This window comes from Ipomoea nil, unplaced genomic scaffold (assembly GCF_001879475.1).
Source record: "Ipomoea nil cultivar Tokyo-kokei standard unplaced genomic scaffold, Asagao_1.1 scaffold0418, whole genome shotgun sequence".
In the NCBI taxonomy this organism is placed as follows: Eukaryota; Viridiplantae; Streptophyta; class Magnoliopsida; order Solanales; family Convolvulaceae; genus Ipomoea; species Ipomoea nil.
In genome coordinates this window covers 607,503-623,511 of record NW_017616846.1, presented here as the reverse complement: position 1 = coordinate 623,511, position 16,009 = coordinate 607,503, and the positions used below count along the sequence as shown (strand labels likewise).

General features: G+C 33.2%; 2 protein-coding genes across 3 annotated transcripts; one reads left to right on the top strand and one right to left on the bottom strand.

The window, feature by feature from the left end:
* The first annotated feature begins 4,965 nt into the window (after positions 1-4,965).
* LOC109172565 (TGACG-sequence-specific DNA-binding protein TGA-1A-like) lies at positions 4,966-10,672 on the top strand. 2 transcript variants are annotated; one of them, XM_019321741.1, is made up of 9 exons: positions 4,966-5,380; positions 5,977-6,178; positions 6,265-6,339; positions 7,083-7,142; positions 7,278-7,355; positions 7,470-7,533; positions 8,164-8,465; positions 9,714-9,941; positions 10,054-10,672. In XM_019321741.1, exons 2-9 carry the CDS (start codon positions 5,987-5,989, stop codon positions 10,204-10,206), a joined length of 1,152 nt encoding a protein of 383 aa, XP_019177286.1. In that variant the 5' UTR covers positions 4,966-5,380; positions 5,977-5,986; the 3' UTR covers positions 10,207-10,672. The 2 variants fall into 2 exon arrangements, with proteins under 2 accessions (XP_019177286.1, XP_019177287.1); XM_019321742.1 differs by having other exon boundaries at positions 4,967-5,380; positions 8,194-8,465.
* Positions 10,673-10,745: 73 nt separating this feature from the next.
* Positions 10,746-13,930, bottom strand: LOC109172562 (alanine--glyoxylate aminotransferase 2 homolog 1, mitochondrial). The gene is made up of 9 exons (XM_019321738.1): positions 13,586-13,930; positions 12,821-13,051; positions 12,499-12,669; positions 12,188-12,331; positions 11,907-12,086; positions 11,529-11,754; positions 11,289-11,402; positions 11,102-11,188; positions 10,746-10,994 (listed from the first exon to the last, which is right to left on the bottom strand). Exons 1-9 carry the CDS (start codon positions 13,802-13,804, stop codon positions 10,951-10,953), a joined length of 1,416 nt encoding a protein of 471 aa, XP_019177283.1. The 5' UTR covers positions 13,805-13,930; the 3' UTR covers positions 10,746-10,950.
* Between the last annotated feature and the right edge of the window lie 2,079 nt (positions 13,931-16,009).

Here is a 16,009-nt window from a genome sequence, read left to right as displayed (position 1 = left end):
TATATGCATGTTTTAGTTTTGAGTAATGCCATATCGATTTTTGAGTTACACTATTACAAAAATTTTATCCCCGTGTGGGGGCAGGGGCTTTGACAATGAATATGAAGGGAAATTGAGGTTGGAGGCGGACGAATATGTCTTGCATATTCCTCATTTTGTTGTCATTCATCTCTAAATATATAAAATTTATCATACATCTATTCCTATGTACTTAAGATATTGCTAGATGTATATATTGTATACATTTATGATAAACCAAGTAAATTAAGGAATAATAAATAAATATAAAAACTAATAAATTTATATCAATTTTCGGTTAGGGATCGGAGGAATAATGAATTTAGAGCATCACTATCCATGATTTTTACAAGATTTTTTTTGTATATTTTAACGCTTATGTGGAGGTGAGGGCATGGGAGGTGAGCGGAGAGAGAGAATTTTACATTATTACAAATACATATTTTTTTTAAGATTCATTAGAGAGAGATTAAAAAAAAAGTCAAGTGCGAATTGGACACGTATATATTACTTATTGTTAATTTTTTTTTGTCAGATGTTTTTTTTTTCTTTTTTTCCTCCCATTTTTCATCTTTCCTCTTCATTCTCTTTTCTACATGTCTTCCAACACACAAAAAAAAAAAAATTTAAAAAAATTAAAAAAAAATTAAAAAAAAAAATCCTAAAAAATTTATACTCTTGAAAATGATCTTAATTCCATAGTTATTGGAGTCCATATCATTAAATCCAAGCACAGTTATATATATATTTTTAAATGCATGTGACTCGAATAAAAAGTATTTGATAAATCTTTTATATTCATCCTTTTTAAATTCATCACAAACTATTGAAACTAATTAAATGAAATTACATCCGCATACAACCTTGCAATTCAATTAGAATATTAGTCTAGCAAAAGGGTGCTGCAAAATTATATTTATTTAGTCTTTATTTATTTATAATTATTTGAACCGTTGAAATTATTATTATTATTATTATGCCTCCACCAATATCGATTATAAAAACCTCCTGCCACGTAATGACGAACGTAACGACACACCAAACTAGCAGCTTGCTTTCGTCAGATCAGTTCCCGCGAAAATGACAACAAACATTTAAAACAAACTCTTTCTCCACGCACCTTCAACGACCGTGATTCACACGCAATTGCTTTTATTTTTATTTTTATTTTCTTTTTTTAACAATTCAGTAACATCTTCAATGGTCTAATTTTTCTTGTCAAGTGGGAGACAGGGAGGAGAAAAAGGAGAGAACAAAAACATGAAAAAGAACCCCCCCCCCCCCCCCCCCCCCAAATTATATTAATGAATAAATAAATAAACAAAAAAACCATTAAAAACATCACTACACGCATTTGTTGAGTACAGAAAAAATCTCGGTTGCAAGAGCATTTTGTCTCTTCTATCTCATATTTTCTCACTTCACCACATTGCCAAAAACTATTCTTAAATATAATTAAGTGTTTTCATATCTCTTTTAGGAACGTTTTATCTCATAAATTTATATAAAATATATTACAATGCAACCTTTCGAAGTTGTCTCACTAGTTTTAAAACGAAAAATGATACCACCCTTACAATAGTTACTCACAAAACAATCACTTCATGATGTGGCAAAATGGTAGACACTAATTTTAATTTTAATTTTATTTTAACCTTTAATCATATGGGGTATGGAGTAATTATTTGTGAGTAGTAAAATTAAAGTATGGGTGCATAACATGATCATTTTAAAAATATTTTTTTTCTTAAAAAAAAAAACTAGTGAACAATTAATATTTATGCATATTTAAAACAAATTTTTTACAAATACACACATATTTTTTATATTTGTATTTTTCCTTACGTGTTTCATATTATGTATAGGAGTGCAGACAAATCAAGTTGCTCAGCTCATAAAATATTTAGTTAAATTATAATTTTAATTGGCTCATTAAGTAATTAAGTTGATTTGAGTTTTAAATTTGTTGGTTCATGGAGTTGCACACATATATGTTGTCTAAATTCATGCTCTATTCTAACTAATAAAATCAAGTTCAAGCATTGTAAATATTAGTGAACTGAACTCGAGTTTATACTTTTAAGCTCAATTGAGTTTAAGCTTGAACTCCAAACTGTTTAAGATTGAGCTTGACAAAATTAATTAGTTTGCACTCTTAATCTTGCATAAAAAAAAAATTCGTGTAATACAAATGCAAATTCATTTGGTTAAATTCAAACAAAATAAAAATGCTTATATAGATTCAAATTTGCATGGTGACAAAAAAAGTTAAGGATTCTTATAATTTTATGAAGGTGGCAAAAAATGATGATGCTGATGGAACATGTTTGAATGTTAAAACATGTGACAAAGATGAAAAGTTGTCATTATATTTGTAGGATTAAAAGTTTTTTTTAAAGCATATAAAAGACCACAAATTATTCTAACAATGCACATGACACTTTCCAATTGTTATTTGTATAGCTAGAAATAACAATATTTTTAAAGTTAGAGAGCTGGAAAAAAAATTAAGAATTAAGAGTAAAAATGGTGGACATTGCCCATCGGACTCATTAGACAAAGTATACAATATTTTTCTTATTATGTGATACATTATAGATTTTTTCTAAAGTGTCGATTTTATATATATTTAGTTATATCCAGTACAACTATTGACAGAATAATGGAACATGTATCTAATTTGGAACTACCCAAAGAAGGCCAACAATCACATAACGGAATCATTTACTCTAGGTTTATTCAAGATACGTGACAATTATGGTGAATAATGTAGACTCGACTCATTATGGCTATGAGATCGTTACTTAAGCAGAAGAACGTTGGAGGCACTAGTATATGTAGGAGGCTCTTCGTTAAGTAAAGGACACGCTGAATATTTGTACTGAAACTCTAAGCAATAGAACTTGTTTACTTTTATAATATTATCCGATAATCACATATTTACCGTCAACTATATATTTATGCTTAATTATCCTGGTTATTGAATTGTTAGCACTTGTGCCAACAATAGAACCAAGTATGTACCACGTACAATTCAACAATATTATTAACACCATAAAATTTGTCATACATTATAAGTGTACCAGTTACCGTCAAGACTTTTGTCAACCATACCTAATATAACTAGGTATGCACTAGGTACAATTCAACACTACTGCAAACACCATAAAAATTCTCATACATTATAATTGTAGTGATTACTGTCAACACCTGACTAACAATACATGATAAAACCAAATATGTAACATGTAGAATTTGACAATAGTGCCAACACCATAAAAATTCTCATATATTATAATTGCATTAGTTACTAATAGCACCTATACCACCAAATACTTGGTAAAATCATGCATGTATCAGGTGCAATTTAACACTGATATAGTGATGTTGATACCTAAGAAATTCTCATACATTATAATACTAGTATTGTGTACGTGCGATGCGCGAAAAATTCATGCCCAATATTAAAACATTGATAAATATAAATAATTAAAAATTATAATTTGAATTATATATATACAAATAATATATGTATTTTGTACACACACATATATAATTTATCATTCATAGAAATTTAATTAAAATATAATTAAGTATTAAATTAATATATAATAATTTTAATAAAATGATAATTAAAAATAGGAAAAAGATATGATAGATATAGGTGTATGGTAATAATGATGTGTTATTAAAGTTAGAATTAAAAATTAACGGTGTAAGGATAGTTTTGTCTAATACCATTGAAATGTACAATATTTAAAGTAAAATGTACACATTTATTTGCATACAAAAAGAGGGACATAAATCAAGGATATAACTTTCATTGAGGCTTATTATGTTTTTAGATAAACTAACATATACAGAGTAAATCATCAAACATATTAATCTCAAATATAATTAAACTTTGATTAAAAGTAATCTATTGGCGAACACCCTCAAATATCACAAGGGCACAAATTTAATTCTTGGCATAACTCTTTTTGTTAAGTTTATTGCACTTTTTTTTTTTTTTTAAATGTGATTCATATCTCATGTGTGGTTTGTGAGTTATTACATGCAAACATAATTTATTTGATGTGGATCATCAAATAATGATAGTGAATTTTCCGAGTAAAAATATTTTTTTAAAAATCTCTTTTTAAATAAGTTTCAAATCCGTATCTAGGGCAATTAACGAATCGAACACAAACAAACAAAGATTGTTCGTGTTCGTTTGTTAAGATTTTTAAAAATCTTGTTCGAATTTGTTTGTTAAGCGTTCGTTGTTGTTTGTTAGTGTTCACGAACACGTTTGCGAGCATGTTGTTAACATTAACGTTAACGAACACGTTCACGAACGCTGAACAAACAAACACATGTACATGTTCATGATCATAATTTGTTCGTGAACAAGAAATAGTCTATATTCACGAACAATAACCAAACAAACGACATAACAATTAAAAAAAATATTAACTTTTAAAAGCAGTATCTTAAAATAAAAATAAATAAATAAATAAATAAATAGCACTTAAATGAGTATGTTCGTGAATCATCTTAAACGAACATATTCCCAAACACAAAACAAGACGATGTCTATAAATATTATTAAACAAAGACCATAAATATTATTAAATGAAACTGACAAACACTTTCACGAACTCTTAACAAACAAACATATAATTGTTGAGATATATTCGTTTACCTTAATAAACAAAAACTTACCAAAATAAACATAAATAATTTATCAAAAACTCTTTTGGTTAACCACCCCACTCAAATCCTTTATCTCCCCCACAAATTAAAATTAAAATACTAGAAATGGGAGAACAGGGTCTGACATATGATACCAGAAATATAGGGTGTATGTACAGAGGGGAAATGTGGCAAAATTTGATTTGACTGTAACAAACGACAACACACAAATTCACCATTTTTGGTATTATAATACTCCCATATGGATCACTACACACACACCACGCATAGATAGATGCATATGCTACGCACATCATTCTGCACATATACATACATCATCCTGTACGTATACCCCCGGGGGAGGGGAGAAAAAGAAAGTCGGGACATTTTCCTTTGATTTTATATGGAATTGCTGAAAAGACGTCAGCGTCCACCTTCTTCTTCTTCATCATCTTCATTATCATCATCGTCTTCTTCTTCTTCTTCTTCTTGCTGCTGCTCTTGTTGTTGTCGTCCTCTGTCCTCTGTAAAAGCCGCATGAGCTGGAATCTGAGCTAGGGAGTAGGGTTAGGAATTGGCGGGAATATTATTATTATTATTATTTTCTGTTCGAGCTAGCTTGCTAGGCACTGTTTGGTGCTGCTGGAGGAATTGAACAGTTTTGTGGAAGTTTGGATTGAGAATTTGGGTTAGTTGAGTTTTTGAGTGAAAGTGATATTTGCTGGTTGTTGCTTTAAGCTTTTGGTAGCGCCTTTTGTGTGTGTGTGTGTTACTTTCTCTCTGTTTGTTTTGTTTTTGGCCAAACAGATCTTCGGATGTGCTAAGCTTCTTTTACTTTTTTTTTGATTGTACAGAGAGCAAGAGCTCAAAGCAATAAATCCGTATTTGTATTTATAATTCTGTGTTTTAGGTCTTTAATCCTTCTTTTTGTTGTTATTTTTTGTATATTTGTGACTTTGATCGAGTGTTTTATACAGAAACTTGTACATAATTGGTTTAGTTTTTAGGAAATAAATCTGTTCTCTGTTGACTGACAAAACTAAGAAATTTTGTTCTTAGTTATGGTTTCTATGGTCTATGAAAATTTGGTCCTAGATTCGTCTATTTGATTAAGAACACTGATTGAGAAAGGGAAAAAGAATTCCTGAGATTTTAGCTATTGAAATTCTTCTGTTTTTTGAAGAAGATGAAAAATGTTTGTCTGTGTAGAAACCAGAAAGCTTGTCTGATCTTGTGATTACCTAGTATCGAAGAAGCTGATTTAGTTTGTTATCATTTCATCAGTCCAGGCAAAATGAATTCTACGTATACGCAGTTTGTTGCCTCCAAAAGAATGGGCATCTGTGATCCAATCCATCAACTCGGGATGTGGGGAGATTTCAAGGGAAATGGCTTCGCAACCCCGCCTGCAGCAACCATGATTCTAGAAGTCGAGAAAAGCCTAGACAATCCGATGCCAGTGATTGCGAAAACACTGGACAACCAGGTTTGTGTCAGTCTCTTTATATTTCATGTGATATACTGCGTTGTTATTTGCCAAACTGAACTGATTTATACCATTGGAATGGCTAGATGGAGGACTTGTCACAAGGATCTTTAGGACCTTCTAACAAGTATGAACACGAAGCAAGTAAACCAATTGAGAAGGTTGAGACATCTATTACCTTGTTAATTCTTCTATTGTGAATTACTTTTCCTGATATTACATACTCCCGTCTTATATAGGTTAATCAATCAGGAGTTTTGCATACTTTTTGCTTCTTAGTGCTGTATTTTGTGTCTTCTCACACATCTTCGTTTAGCTTCACATCATCAGTTTTACTGTATTGATAGATTGAGCTTTCACTTTTTCCGGTTATAGAGTTGCCTTTGGTCTGATGTATCATTCTAGCTTGAGGAAGATTTTCACTTAAAAAAAAAAAAAAAAAAAAAAAAAATTAACTTTTTTCTTTTTTTTCCATATTGTGGTTTCATACTTTATACACCACCTACTCGATGTGTTCCATTTCTGAGAAGTATTTATCAAGACGTTTTTGTGTCTGCAGGTTTTTTTTTTCTTTTTCTTTTTCAAATTGCTTCTTGGATTGATAAATTTATTCTATTAATGTAATAAAAAGACAGCTGTTTTTTTTTTAAAAGTCATATTCTGCTTCATAATTGAATGATTTATTAAGAAAAGTAAAGTTCTAAGTGCTATTATATACTTTATTGTTGAAGAGAGTGATGCATCCAGTGCTTTAAAGACTAAATTGAGTTTGTATATATTTGACTGCATATAGTGAGAAGAACTATATTTGTAATGCTCTTATTCTTCAGATACTTTTAATGAAAGCAAATTTGGATAATTTATTTCTTTCTCCTTGTCAACTAAACCTTCCTTTTGTGTACAGGTACTGAGACGCCTGGCACAAAACCGTGAGGCTGCCCGTAAAAGTCGTTTGCGGAAAAAGGTATTATTGAGTTATATTATGCTGAATCCCTTATGAAGCTTAACTTCTGGTTGCAACTTTTTTTTCTTATTACATATTGGAGAATCAATATGATCATTGTGACATTAACGTTGTACTCTTCATCTTGTTTCTTAGGCCTATGTTCAGCAATTAGAAAATAGTAAACTGAAACTGATTCAGATGGAGCAAGAACTAGACCGAGCGAGACAACAGGTGATGAAGTTTTCCTTGGAATTTTGGTTTTATGCAGATCTGGCTCAGTACTTCATATCGTCTTTACATTTAAGAGAAAGATATCTAATAAATGAATGAATGTCGTTTCAACAGGGTCTATGTGTAAGTGGTGGATTAGATTCTAGTCTGCTAGGTTATTCTGGATCTCCAAACTCAGGTTTGTAGGTTTATATAATGTAATGTTTCATATCGATGGAAACATTTGTGCTCTTGTATCGGAGCCTATTGTAGCCAGCGTTTTTTGTTATGTTTGCTTGCTGCGGGTGCTCTTTCTAAGATTAACTATTCAGATGATTCCTTGAACTGCAAAATAGCATTAATGAAACAATAACATGTAAGCGACATTGCTAATATATAGCCATCTATGTTGATTAACATTAATTACAAGATCATGTATAAGCTGTTGGTGTGCTACAACACAAACTAACGAAATTACAGGATTAATATGTTTTCTTTTTAAAATTTAAAAGATGTGCATTATCCTGCTTTAAAAAATGATGTTTCTACAAATAAAAGAAGTACCTACCTACTTGTCCCCCGCCCCTGGCAGTGCAAATGCAGTTATTTAAACTACATTATACTGTCAGACTTTCACGTTTTATTGGGTTTTTCTTTTATGTTTTAATTAACTTCCGGAAGTATTTGCTAGACTTTTGTTCTTAATGCATTTATTTGCAGAGGCTTGTTATTATTCAGAACTTTCACCATGTTGTGTCTCATATCCTATTTGATTTATCATAGTTTTGTACTTGTTTTTTAAAAAATAATTCTTCCGAGTTTCCATTAGATCTCAGCCCCTCCCTTATTGAACCTGCAGCCATTACTGCATTTGAGATGGCATATGGACACTGGGTGGAAGAACAAACTCGACGAATAAATGACTTGAGGAATGCTTTGCATTCTCAGGTTGGTGATATTGAATTAGGCATTCATGTTGAGAGTTGCAGGAATCACTATATTGATCTTTTCCACATTAAAGCAACTGCGGCAAAGGCTGATGTCTGCTACATTATATCCGGTGTGTGGAAGACACCAGCTGAACGTCTTTTCCTTTGGATTGGAGGTTTTCGTCCTTCAGAGATTCTAAGGGTAATCCTTAATTTATCTTAACCCACCATGCTCTTAATATACATAAATTTATGTTTAGATAACAGAAGAAAAGATTCTCCTAAGAAGAATCCATAATAAAGATGCTTAAAGTTGTGCATGAATCTGAGTAAACTAAACATTTACCATGCTTGCTTTCTATCAGAAACCCATGTGCATTCGCTTATACGTCTCATCTACATTAGCTTAGAGACTGGAGTGTACTGAGTCGATTCTCCCAGTGGAATCTGAAGGAGCACCTTTTCTGTATTCTTTAATGTTGTATCTATATTTAGCAATCTCTTACACCAGTAAAACTATTTCGAAATAATAGTCCGGGGTCTCTACGTGTCTATACTAATATAAGTTTTAACAGAACCATACATCTATGAATTCAACTTAGTACCACCACTATCACTGCAATTGCTGCTAACATTCGTGTACTATTATCACATAGCAGAAGTTATTTGGGTGTAGGTTTGCTTGGATAATTCAGTTTATTCTTGTGTTAATCTGAGCTATGTGGGTAGAAGATTGATTTTCACTCATAATCTGGAGCAAGTCTGGAAATCAAATTCATACAATTTGACAGAAAATTATCAAAGCTAGTATCATTGATGTCAATTAATATCAAGTGCTCGGTGTCGTTGTGAGTTGGAATTACATCATTCCTTGAATTTATGTATACGCCGTTTGTTTCTTGTTGATTGTACAGTTCAGTCACCCCCTGATGGTGCTTCCCCGGTATCCTTTCTCCAGTCAAGTAAATTGAGAATTAGGGTGTGTTTGGTTGGTGGGTTTTGCCCATAGGAATGGGTATGAAAGTGATTGTTGTTGTTTGGTTAATAGGTTTTTAGAACACTACAATGGGTTTCGAATACCCCATCAATTGAAAAACACATACCCAAATACAATAAGGGTTTCATTCCCTTATTCATTCTTAACCACTACTATTAGTAACCATTCCCATTCCACCCTACTACCAAACATGTTAAATACTTTCACCAAAACCCATTACCATTACCAAGTATTTGATACCCATTCCGATTCCGATTCCTATGTGCGAACCAAACACACCCTTAGTTTGTTATTCCCAAAAAAAAAGAGTAGGAATTGAATTGAAAGTAGAATGTTTTTCTATTTAGTTCAGCTTCTTTTCTCTAGAGAACTTGGATGAACAGGATCTTACTATTACCAATGGTAATCTACAATCAAAACAATTGCATAATCGAGATTTACATTCACCTGCAGGTTCTCATGCCACATCTTGAGCTCTTGACAGAAGAACAACATCAGAGTGTTTCTACCCTCGCTCAATCTTGTCAGCAGGCAGAAGATGCTCTAACGCAAGGAATGCTTAAGCTTCACCATTTTCTGGCAGATACTGTTTCAGCAGGCCAACTAGGTGAAGAAAATTACCTCCAACAGATGCATTCTGCAATAGAAAAGTTGGAACATTTAATACGGTTTGTAAACCAGGTAATAAACTTATTGCGATTGATTTTTGCTTTTCTGATCAACATTCCAGCATCTAATGATAGTTCAGTACTACAAACTAAACATAAACTTCAATTTTTTGTTTCCAAAACAGGCGGATAACCTTAGGGAATTAACCCTAAACCAGATGTCTCACTTCTTAACAACCCGCCAAGCAGCAAGGGGCCTTCTCGCCTTGGGGGAGTACCTTCAACGACTGCGCACTCTGAGCTCACTTTGGGCAAACCATCCTCGTGAGGCTGCTTAACAATGTGAACCTCAAGAGTCTCCCCACCTTTCAAACTCAATCAGCTTTACCAGCCTCCCGTGCAAGTCTGGTATGGATATGGATACGGAGCGCAAATCTCAACTGCTGTCAACTTGGAGGCCACTTGCCATGATTGCCGATTTGTGAATATGTTGATCTGTTGTGTCATGGAAGTTTGCAGTTGCAGTTTCCTTTCATATACATATATTTCTTTGCCGGTAGGCGTAGTCTTGAACAATATATATGAGATATAAAAAAAAAATGCAGTGGTGAAGTTTGGTATTGATAGTGTCAACTGTATATTGCAGCATCTATACTAATGTTAGGGCTATTTTTGGATGCTTTGGGGTTGAACAGTTGCTCAGTTTAAAGAAAAGAACAAAAAAATGGTAGGCAAAAACAACACTGTATTGCAAATTTTATACTGTGTTTATAGTAACATTAGTATTCTGAATGTTTTCTATTTATATATATTTTTTGACAGGTCTATAATTTTAAATGTACTCTGGACTTCTGGGGACCGAAGGAATATGAACATATGATAACAATTGCAATCGAAAAACATTAATAGATTGGTGTTTTCATTTCATGGTTTTTCCCTGTTAATCCACTTGATATTGAATACAGAAGCTATAACTTTGAATTTGCATTTTCTGCTTCTGTTCAGACAATCTTATTGCACTTCACAACTGCATCAATGGTGTCGAAGCAAAACCTGGATTTGGATTTTCGTCATCTAAACACTCACAGCTTTGAGATGCCATAGTCCAGTGCATCGACTAGGAAATCTGTGAATGAAATACGTGTGAGTCGGAGAAAATGTAGATTGAACCATGGTAAAGCATGAGGGAGTAATACAGAAGTTGTTCCACTACTACATAAGTCGGGAGAATACCTGCATCGTCTTTGGTGAAGCACATCGGAGGCTTTATTCTGAAAACGTTTCCATGTAGACCACCTTTTCCAACTAGAACCCCGAGCTCTACACTCAAAATGAAGTCCAGTGAGCAATTTTGATAAAAAACAACACAACAAAATCTACTCATCCTGTTCCGTTTTCTAGTAGTTATGTAACAGATTACCTCTGAGCTTCTCAAACACAACTCCAGTTTCCGCCTTGGCAGGTGTCTTCAGTTTCCTGTCGCTCACTAGCTCAATTCCCACCATCAACCCCCTGCCTCTCACATCTCCAATTACTGACCGATCAACACGTCAGAAACACACAGTAGTTAACCAGTATACAATCAAATATAGATATTATGCATGCAGATAGAATGATATTCCATATCAGAAGAATGGGAAGGAGGCAATTGGAAAATTACTGTCATGTTTTTGTTGTAAATCTCGCAGGCGTCCAATCAAATGAGAGCCAACTTCAGCACAATGCTTTTGACGTTCCTCCTTGTCAATAACTTTAAGCACTGCATGTCCACCTGCAGAGCATACGGGGTTGCCACCGAAAGTATTAAACTGTATCTTTTGAGCCATCACACTGGCTATTTCTGGTGTGGTCACAACCGCCCCAAGAGGTAAGCCATTGCCGATTCCCTGAACAGTATAGCATCTAAAGTAAGACATTTCTGCAAACAATGTGCAAGACACCCTATGTGATGCACATATAGTGGCACCGGGGCTTGCTACTGGTCTCAAACATTTAAAGCATGTGCAAAAAGATTAAACATGTGATCCATCACAAACACCTTTGCCATGGTGACAATGTCAGGAACAACGCCTTGTGTCTGGAAACCCCAATAGTGGCTACCAGTACGACCAAAACCAGTTTGTACTTCATCAGCTATGCACACACCTCCAGCCTTGCGAACAATATCATAAACCAGCTTCAAGTATCCGGGTGCTAATTCAACTGCTCCCCCGACTCCCTGAAGTTGACCAAGCAGAATGATTTGCACTATTACGAGTGTTGAATGATTCAAAATAAAATACCACTTTCAAGCATTACAAGCACACAAAGAGCACACACCTGAATGGTTTCAGCAATAAAACCTGCGACTTTTCCTGAAGTGCCATGATCAATATGTTCTTGTACATCATCAGCATAACACTGAGCATCAGCTCCAAACACTCCACGATATGGATTGGGGTTCAGAACATGATGGATTTCACCCTGCAAATTATTGCAGAAATGGTAATACAAAGCTAGTTAATTCAATCAAAACTACAAGCTATTGGGTGCACCAGACAAATTTAATAATGTATCAACTCAAAGGTTATAAACATTTATGCTGAAAGGTATAAAATGACACTCTTTATAAGCCAGATTTAAAGACCAACCTGCGGAATAGGATACTTCCATGTGTTGAGAGCATTCAGTCCAATTGTGCTAGAACTTCCACCATGATATGCATTTCTTAAGGCAATCATACCCAGGTTACCACTATATAAGCGTGCCATCAACGTTGCCAATTCATTCGCTTCAGTCCCTGAATTTACAAAATATACAACCTGTAGTTTCAACAGAAACTATTATTCAGAAATTCGTTCCGAGTCATCGCGGTGCAGAAACATACTATTAGCACAATTATTCACATTCCTAAATCACATTGCACTCAATAGATAGCTGCAAAACAAAAGGAACAATAGATTATGATTCAACCTTTAGGTTTCCAGGCATTTTAGCTGCTAATGCCTCAGCATAATCAGCTATTGCATGGTGCAGATATATGGTAGTAGCATGTTGAAGAAGCTTGTTTTGTTCTGTGATGGCATCTAAGATGTCTGGATGGCAGTGACCACAGGACACAGTAACTATTCCAGCAAAAGCATCTAGATACCGCTTTCCATTCTCATCAAACAAATATTGCATCTTCCCTTCAACAATGTTGAGCTGCCCAAATACGCAAACCAAAACAATTTAAATAAATAAATAAATAAAAATTGATACTGGAGTTTGTAACATTCACATAGTATAGATCCACAGAAGCACATGGCTGAAAATAAAATCTCTCTGCATTCACCGAGAACTGCAAACAAAATGTGCGTGTATAGCGCGACCTATTGGCCTTCTTAGTTTGAAACGTTCAACAATAGACAATCTAGGTTGGTTTACCATATAAAAGTTCACAAATTACACCAGTAGAGATAAATCGCAATCGCACTAGGAAGACCACATGCTAGGAAGATCATATGCTTAAAACCGCTATTGACCATCTAGGTTGGTTTACCGTATAGAAGTTCACAAATTAAGATAAATCTCAATCGCACTAGGAAGATCATATGCTTGAAACAGCTATTGACAATCTAGGTTGGTTTACAGTATAAAAGTTCACAAATTACACCAGTAGAGATAAATGCGTGTATATACATATATAGGCATACATGAAATGAAATGAAAAGGTAAAGAGGAAAGGGATATACATACGGGCTTCTGGTAGTAGTAAAAGAGAGAGGGCCCCAAGTACTTGTTCCTCTTCTCCAGAACCTCATCGGCCAAGGGTCCGTTGTACGGCCTCGGCTGGTAGTCAAACGGCGGCAGCTCCGGCGGAGACGTCGCGAAACCGCGCGGAGCCCCAATCCAGCCGCATTTTGGCCGGAGCGATCTCAGGAGGGTTTTGCTCAACAGTTTCCTCTGTAACGCCATCGCTTACGCTTAGCCGCCGATCACGATTCACAAACACGTAGGAATTTGGTCATACATATAGTCAGAGTGTAGAGCCTATCGGCTGAGGTGGATGTGAGTTAGCTTTACACTACACAACACTGAAAGATTCCCTTTTACAATGATACGGTATCTTTTTTTTTTTTTTGAAAACAATGATACGGTATCTTTACTAACCTTTTATGAAATATCACGCCATTAAATAAACATTTTTTTTTTTAATGAAAACCAACATTTCTACAACTTGTAATCCCAATAATAAGATATTTTATCATGTGGTCTAATAAAAGTGTATACTTAAATTTTTATTTATTTTTATATATATATAATCAGATTTTTCAATTTCGATGGATTATATCTTAGATCTTATAAATTCACTTTATACTCATGATAAGGTAACTTCAAGCCCAACACTTGGGTATATTATATTCTGAAACACGGGGTATATCTACTATACTATATATATATACTAATAAGAGCCCAAGAGAGTTAGGTCTATAATTGGTAGAAAAAATGGCGGTCACAGATTTTAATCAAATGAATGGCTCAGATTGATTAAAAGATTGATCAGATTTAAATTTTACACTAAATTTCCTAAAATACCCACACACTGTTACTAATTCCGTTAAAATTTTAAGAATTGCCGTTAGTTCACCGTTAACTTACTCATTGATTTCAATAAAAAAAAAAAAAAAAAAAAGGTCTTAGGTTCGAACCTCATCCCAATCAAAGTTGGCATAATTAGTACTCTATTTTACTCTTATTAAAGTATATAAATAATAATTTAGTAGTTACAACAAAAAATAATACATATGCATTTCTTTAATTTAGAATTATGTGTCCACAATGCCTTTATTCAAAAAAAAAATTATTCATTATCAATAAATTAAATAAGAGAAATAATTTTATTAGTTATATTGTCTTTATTTTTCTTCAATATAAAAATTCTTTATATTCAAATTTATTAATTGATTATATTCGTTACATTGTTCTTACAATGTCTTTATTCAGTGAAAAAAAATTATTAATTATCAATAAATTAATTAAAAGAAATATTTTCATTAGTTAAATTGTCTTTATTTTTCTCAAATGTAAAAATTTTTACATTCAAATTCATCAATTGATTATATTCACTACATTATCTATTATGTTTTTTGTGCACTATTTTTCTAATTAAATATCAAAGTTATAATACAAAATAATGCTATATATTTATTTACCAAGTATTTTATTAATACCATGAAAAAATTAAAAAAAATATAATTAATAAAGCCAACCATATTAACTACTTTGAGAGATTTTGTGACAAAGAGAGTATTCAAATCACACAACAAATTGAAGTGAGAACTACCTCGCAATGTCCTTGTTTGACAATCAGCAGTTAGCGGATTATACTAGCGGATTTGACCAGCGAATTTATTTAATTATTAACATTGGGTAGAAAAAAATGACCGCCAAATTATTAAATCAAATGAATGGTTCATATTGTTCAGGTTATAATTTTTTTCTTTTAAGATTTTCTAATTTATCCTTAATTATATGATTATCCATTTAACTTTTTCGTTAATTCACCGTTAGTCTAATTCTAATATTAAAGTCTAATATAGAATTATAACTACACCATTAATCTAATTCTAATATTAAAGTATTAATAGAACTTAACCACAAATCTTAATGTCGAAATCTCTTCAAACAATATTAGTATATATTTAATATTTTATGCCCTAATTTTTATGTGTTCTCCCTTATGTCCCGTATTTGGTTTTAACTATACCTATACAATTATTTTATTGACAATTATAATCAATCTTGATTATATTATCTTGCATTTGTAAACTGAGAATTACCCGAACTTAACCCGCACGGACTTAGCTCAATGGTTTAGTGGGTAGTATTTGGGAGAAGAGACCAACGTTTGAACCTCGGCGGCGGCAGTGCGAGAATTATGTCCAAAGTGGGCAGATTCCTTGTGCGTATCAGCATTTGGCCCTGTCTACTGAACCATTGAGTCACCGTGATTTACAACTTCCCACGACAATGCTCTGTCGGGCCGGAGTGTGGGGGGCCCTTGGGGTTGAGGACTCAACCTTTGGGAGAAGAATTACCTATTTAAATACGCAAATTCAACCTTCAATTATCTATGCATGAACAATTTCAATATAATCCTGCCTTAATATACTTTAAAGT

What these genes read in the sequence shown, in the direction of transcription:
- LOC109172562 (XM_019321738.1), bottom strand. Translation starts at nt 13,804, where the DNA reads ATGGCGTTACAGAGGAAACTGTTGAGCAAAACCCTCCTGAGATCGCTC. An exon ending in AAATGCCTGGAAACCTAAAG is followed by an intron (nt 12,670 to 12,820) that starts GTTGAATCATAA and finishes TTGAAACTACAG; the next exon opens with GTTGTATATTTTGTAAATTC. An exon ending in CTTCACCAAAGACGATGCAG is followed by an intron (nt 10,995 to 11,101) that starts GTATTCTCCCGA and finishes TTTCATTCACAG; the next exon opens with ATTTCCTAGTCGATGCACTG.
- LOC109172565 (XM_019321741.1), top strand. Translation starts at nt 5,987, where the DNA reads ATGAATTCTACGTATACGCAGTTTGTTGCCTCCAAAAGAATGGGCATC. An exon ending in CGAAAACACTGGACAACCAG is followed by an intron (nt 6,179 to 6,264) that starts GTTTGTGTCAGT and finishes TGGAATGGCTAG; the next exon opens with ATGGAGGACTTGTCACAAGG. An exon ending in GTCCTTCAGAGATTCTAAGG is followed by an intron (nt 8,466 to 9,713) that starts GTAATCCTTAAT and finishes ATTCACCTGCAG; the next exon opens with GTTCTCATGCCACATCTTGA.